The 6,592-nt window shown below is 36.5% G+C and overlaps 1 protein-coding gene across 5 annotated transcripts in view; it reads right to left on the bottom strand.

Moving 5' to 3' along the window:
- LOC107743170 (FH1/FH2 domain-containing protein 3-like) overlaps positions 1 to 6,592 on the bottom strand; it is a 190,638-nt gene that overhangs the window by 26,254 nt on the left and 157,792 nt on the right. For all 5 annotated transcript variants that reach the window (XM_016556304.1, XM_016556300.1, XM_016556301.1 and 2 more), the window contains 2 exons: positions 4,542 to 4,729; positions 1,434 to 1,928 (listed from right to left, as the gene is read on the bottom strand). In XM_016556304.1, the coding sequence (XP_016411790.1) occupies positions 1,434 to 1,928; positions 4,542 to 4,729 (683 nt within the window). The remainder of the gene's footprint in view (positions 1 to 1,433; positions 1,929 to 4,541; positions 4,730 to 6,592) is intronic.

The raw sequence follows: 6,592 nt of genomic DNA, 5'->3' as shown, positions 1-6,592 counted from the left end.
AGATCATTTTGTCGAGGTAACGACATCCTTATGTCGTGGCCTCGAGATGCTATGTTGAGGGAACAACATCCATTTCTCGTGGCCATGACTTCTTATGTTGAGGGAACAACATATTTTTCTCGTGGCCACGAGTTTAATGCGTAAACAAACCTGCGTGACCATAGCAACCTGGGATTATCAGAGATGGATTCATTAATATTTTCTTTTGAATTAAGAAATTATTATATTATTTATTATAGAAATTATTACATTATTATATTAACCATAGGTCTTGGCTACCGGACTGTATTATGTGCGATGGTCAGCATTCAAATAAAAAATATTAATGAATCCATCTCTGATAATCCCGGGTTGCTATGGTCACGCAGGTTTGTTTACGCATTAAACGAGAAATGGATGTCATTCCCTCAACATAGGATCTCGAGGCCACGAAATAAGGATGTCGTTACCTCGACAAAATGATCTCGTGGCCACGACATAATATCACATTCCCACGAGTTAATATGACGTTCCCTCAAATTAATATCCCATGGCCACAACATATTATCACGTTCCCACGAGTTATTATGTCGTGGCCATGACAAAACAAGTGAACCGAACATGTCAGCTCCCGGGCACCGTACTATTGGTCTGCTTTTTTCCATATTATATGTATATTATTATTATTATTAGCCTATTATTATTGGTTATATTTTTATATTTGTTTATATTCATTTTTTCCCTTCATTTCGATCTCTTTACTTAACGTTCTGAATACTTTTGTAAATAATATCCTACTGTAAATGCTCAACATGCCAATAAAGCTTTGATTTTGTTGACTGGAATTTTTTTATCACATTCCCACGAGTTAATATGACGTTCCCTCAAATTAATATCCCATGGCCACAACATATTATCACGTTCCCACGAGTTATTATGTCGTGGCCATGACAAAACAAGTGAACCGAACATGTCAGCTCCCGGGCACCGTACTATTGGTCTGCACCTTGTGACAGGTGCAGTTTTAGATGTAGACGCAAGTATGCAAGGAAAATGTCTTACATTTTATTTCAATAGTCCACTTTAGACATTCTGCCAACTAAAAGTAACTTTGCAACTACATATCAACATATAACACATAAATATAAGTCTCATTAATATGCAACTACATGTTAACTACATCTCAGTAGATTATTAGTGTATTGTTAGGTTAGGGTTAGTAGAAAACATCATTAGAATGTTTTTTGGAGGAAAATAAAATAAAATAAAATAAAATAAAATAAAATAAAATAAAATAAAATAAAATAAAATAAAATAAAATAAAATAAAAAGTTTCATGGTGGATAAGAAATACTTGGCAGAGATAAATGTATACTATGAACCCCGTGGTGAATGTCAGACCCTCTGTGTTGCACTCACTCACAGAATTTGACTTGTGTATGAGTTGTTCTCACCTGAGTCACTGTCACTGACGTGTTTCTCCTCTCGTTCTTCTCTCTCCAGAGTGCTGCTGGCTGAGGAGATGCTGGAGGCAGAGCAGTTATCTTTCTCATTCAGTTCCTCATTTTGCCTCTCTTTCTCACTCAGGACGGCACTCTCCTCTACATCCCTCTCTAACATCTGCTCTCTCACACACTCCTCTGTACCCATTTCATTAGTCTCTTCCTCAAAGTTTCCCTCTGCTTCTTCTTTCTTTTCATCTTTCATTCCACTCACTACCAGTTCTTCACACTCTTCAGCTTCAGCTTCCTCTGCTTTCTCCTCTGTCTCAGGTCTCTCCGGCTCAGAGTTTGTTGGAGACAGAGAGAGAGTGATGTCTGATGGTTCCACAGGTCTCTGTTCCTCTGGTTTGGAGGGCGAGACCAGCGCAGACACTGAGGCCGAGGGAGGCTCTGAGGAAGGCCACGCAACTGCTGCCTGCACGGGATGGCTTGATTCAGACTCAGTTCCTGAGGGGGGGGAAAGATTGGCTTGGTAAACATTCCAGATATGAAGCCCAACTTCCATGTAGCTAATGATGAAACAAGGTTCTTGTTCTACAGAGTATCAATATATTTCTGTCATGACAACTCTCAGAGGGATTGGCATGGTAATTTAAATAACAATGTTAATGTGTTTGGTCTTGGCGGAATAGATGTGCTACGCTGTTGCTGCTGCTGCGGCAGAGCAAGTACTGAGACTTGCTACTGGCAAAATATCCACAGCATGCTGCTGTGAGCATGTAAGTAATACTGCTACTGTACATATAACGTAGAAGAAATAACCCCCATATAGCATACATGAATCACCTCGTAGCAGATCTGTATAGGTGGAGCTGGGGAAGGTGGAGGGTTTCTGAAGCACGCTGCAACTGCTACAACAAGCACTAGCCAAGTATTTAAATATTAAGCAGCAAGCTCTTTGGCTTCTGATACAAAAAGAACCAATCAGCTGCACCATCTGATAATGATGTCAATATGTCAGATTGAGTTTGACCTATCGGACTGCGCCATCTAGAGTTTTGTGCCAGAACTTTGGATGTGTGTGTGTGTGTGTTTTTGAACACATTGGTTGAGTGAGTGATTCAGTAAACAAAATTTTGCTTACCAACTAAATTAATATTACTTTAAAGATAGATGTTTTTACTGGAAAACAAGACCAAAAATCTGATTAAGGAAGAGTGCACAAACTTTGCATGCATACAATGCACGCACCCCTCAGCCCTCACATGCCGTCTGCACATCCACATCCCCCTCTCCCTGCGTCTGTGTTACGGTAACCCCCATAACATTACACATTACACAACATTAACCACATCTACTCCTCCACATTCAGAAAAGCAAATAAATACAGGAAATGTGATCCTGCAGGAGCATAGGGAATAACAAAACAAAATTCCACACGACCTTACCATCAAACGTTTTATTTGAATACACAGGAAAAATATAAAAGCTGAATGACTGAGCGTTGTTATGGAAAAATATTATGGATATAGTATACAGATAGTATAGAGTATACAATATATTACACTTTAATTATGAAAATATATTAAGGTGTGTAGTCAGGTTTAAGTCCCCACCAGGATATATAAACCAGTACACACACACACACACACACACACAAATCCTATTCTTAATAAGTATTTTTTCTTATTTTTCCAGTTAATCTGTCCCATATTTTCCATTTATACTCTGGGAGGAGCTCAGACCTCTGAAACCACAGTCAGATCCACACTGCTATCCTTTTACACACGGCTGGTCATGCTTTTATTCACTGACCAGTGTGTGACCAATGCTCTGGCCTTCAGAAACCACATGAATGTGATATAACTAGTGCCTCACTGAATGGACAACCTCAAGCCACTCCATTCAATTATTATGTCACAGCTGATGGAAGTGTTTCTTTCCCTCTGATTTTGTACTATAATCAAATATGATCCTGTTATTCTAGAAAATGTTCTGTCACACCACCACATTGTTTTTTGTTGTTGTTCACAGAGTAATCTAGGAATAAGCATCTTGCTCAAAGCCCACATCCTGTATGGTTTAAACCTTTAACCTACTGGTTACAAACCAATGCTTTTAACCACTCACTCAGTTACGCTGCCTCAAATATTCATGGAAAATACATAATTTTTTTTACATTTCCTAACTGTAATAAAAACATTTTAATTGGCAGTCATATCTCATGTATTTTATTAAATTACATTTTTGCAAGTGGACTGTTCTTTTTTTGGAGATTTTTTAAAGGTATAGTTCACCAAAAACTGAAATTCTGTCATCTTTTACTGATCCTTATGACATTGCAAACCTGTATGACTATAGGATTTTGAAAATGTTTGAACATTTTGAAAATGACTATAAGGAATGTGAAAAAGTCCATGGGGTCAAATGCTGTTTTGTAGAACATCTGAAGCATTCTTTAAAATATTTTCTTTTGCATTCCACAGAAGATATAAAGTCATATGAGTTTGGAATGACATGAGGATGAGTAAATAATGTCAGAATTTTCATTTTTGGGTGAACTATTACTTTAAAACTTTAAAAACATGAAAAGAAATATTCCCCCTTTACACAGTTCAAATTGTATACTTACTCATTTCCTAAGAGCTGCCATTGAGAATGGGAATTCTCATGGAAAAACTAGAACTAAGATTAAAAGGCGACTAAAATTAAAATGAAACTTAGAAGATTGAAACATTGGGTACCCAGCTGTGCGATTCTCATGTGAATATGTGTGTCTCAAGCTAGTCGGAAACTTTACAGTGAGACTGAGTGATTGACCAGGCTCCAGTTGTTCAGCCCATTCATACCAACTCCAGCCCTTCAGCTTCAGATGTGGCTGTATATGAAAGGCTGACTGACCACTGACCCAATTTCTGAAATTGTGGTTAATATTTGAGGTCAATAAACCTCAAATAAATGTAGTTCTTCCTAATGGCTAACTTCCCTAGTGGCTTTGCATTGTTTTCTTGACAAAACATTTGTGTGGTAACAGCTTGATTCCATACTTTGGAGGAAAAATTAGGACCAGAGATTTTTCCAGAAATGCCACACGTATTACTGTACACAGAAGAATCTCACCTCGTGCTGGATGTGGAACAGAACGTTTATCCTCTTGAGCCTCTACAGTCAAAGGGGTGGCAGAACGAGACAAGGAGCTGCTGGAGGTTCGTGAAGTCAGGCTGAGGGTGATTTCTGTTCGCCCCTGTGTCGTCCTTGGCCGTTCCCTTTCATTTTCCTCTGCTGCCAGCCGCTCCAATTGCTTATATCTGCATACATCACATAAAACGATGAAAGTCACTAAAAAACATTATGTATCAGGGCAATTACGCAAAGCTCATTTTCATGTCTGACTTCAAAAAGAAAATGTAACTTAATGTTTTACTTAATGTAAAAATTTAACTTATCCATTAAATGACCTAAATAAACCTGTTCTATGATGAGTATGTTTGTAATTTCTGAATTTAAAATTCACTTTGATACTGTGCAGATATCATAAAAAAAAATCCTTACAAAAAATAATTACAAAAATAATATAATTTCAACAAAACAGCTTTACTTATTAATTTTTGAAAAATATTACGGTCCAACCAAAAAAAATAAATGAACAAATAAATAAATAAAAGTTGCAAAATGTCATGTGCCGTCACTCCCCTAAAACGTATTATATTTATTAATTAATAATTCATTTCTAAAAACACTTTTGAAAGTAGTGATTAAGATATGCATACTCACAAGATTACATTTGTATGGCATGTGTGTTTTAAACCAGATTTTGTAATGATTTTGTAATGATTTTAATGATTTAATGATTAATATTTGCATTGTATTGTGGGGAATTGTACTTGTGGACCGATAAATAAAACAAAGACAATTTCAGTGCAATCAGCATGCAAGAGAATATGGATTGCAATTTTGTACATAAACAAACTTCACTTCCAAATTCTTCCACACCAAATCCTCCCACTATGTTAACCTATAACTCTCCCTTAACAGGTGTCAAAACAGATGCTGTCTGCTCCTGTCTTATCAACCCAAAATATATGTGCCAGTTCTAATATAAAACATTTACTAAAAACAAGAACCAGATGTTTCATAACTATATAACATTTTCTTTTTATCACCTGAAGTTGGCTTATCCTTTAATTCCATAACATCATTATACTATACTGTAAGTTTCACATCAAATCAAGTTTGGAAGACCGTGACTTTTGATAAGATCTTGGATAAATGCAAAGACATTTCCACTTGCAAGGATGCATGTTTTTAACATTTACTGTAAATGGAAAAAGCCCATGTCTAAAGACAATTACACACCTTGTCCTGCCGTCTTTAAAGGTCTTAATCTACAGCAGGCATAAAGGGGCCCTGACGCCCATATTTCACCTGCAGCGCGTGCCGACACGCTTCCCATCTGCTGCTCAGTACAATAAATGTTTTCAAGGTGTATTACTACCATTGTGCTGATAATTGATATTAAACACGGCACAAGGCTTTATGACATAATTGCATTGGACCGCAGTAATTTATCCAATATGATAGAAATCTTCTGCGATACTGTATGAGAAATAATTGTCTGATATAAGTCATGATAAAGAAAGTAGAACAAATTTCTGTCCATCATTACAATGTTAGAAACATAAGGATGTTTTTAAATATAATACTTACTTTAGCAACAAAACAACCATTGAAACAACATTACAATACTAATTTACTAAAATTACAAAGTAATACTGAAGTCCTCCAAGTTAGTAGCTACTGTAAAGGTTTAAGCCACAAGAGGAGAGACCGATAGGACCAATAAGCTGCCATGAACAATAGCCAAATATACGGTACAGTTCATTGTACACTATACAAAAATATTTGACCACTTAATTCCATGATTGACCAATCAGGATCAAATATTCCAGAGAGCCATTATAATATTGTATTAGCAACACTTAAATATAGGGACCAATTCTCACTATTAACTAGGTGCTTATTAGCATGCCTATTATTAACATACTGGCTGTTTATTACAGCTTATAAAGCACATGTTCTGCATGACCATATTCTACATCCCTAATCCTACCCAATATTTAAACTTAACAACTACCTAACTAACTATTAATAAGCAGCAAATTAGGAGTTTA

Source organism: Sinocyclocheilus rhinocerous, unplaced genomic scaffold (genome assembly GCF_001515625.1).
Source record: "Sinocyclocheilus rhinocerous isolate Xijiao unplaced genomic scaffold, SAMN03320098_v1.1 scaffold946, whole genome shotgun sequence".
Taxonomy (NCBI): Eukaryota; Metazoa; Chordata; class Actinopteri; order Cypriniformes; family Cyprinidae; genus Sinocyclocheilus; species Sinocyclocheilus rhinocerous.
The sequence above is the reverse complement of the archived record's forward strand: the minus strand, read 5'-3'. Positions and strand labels throughout refer to the sequence as shown.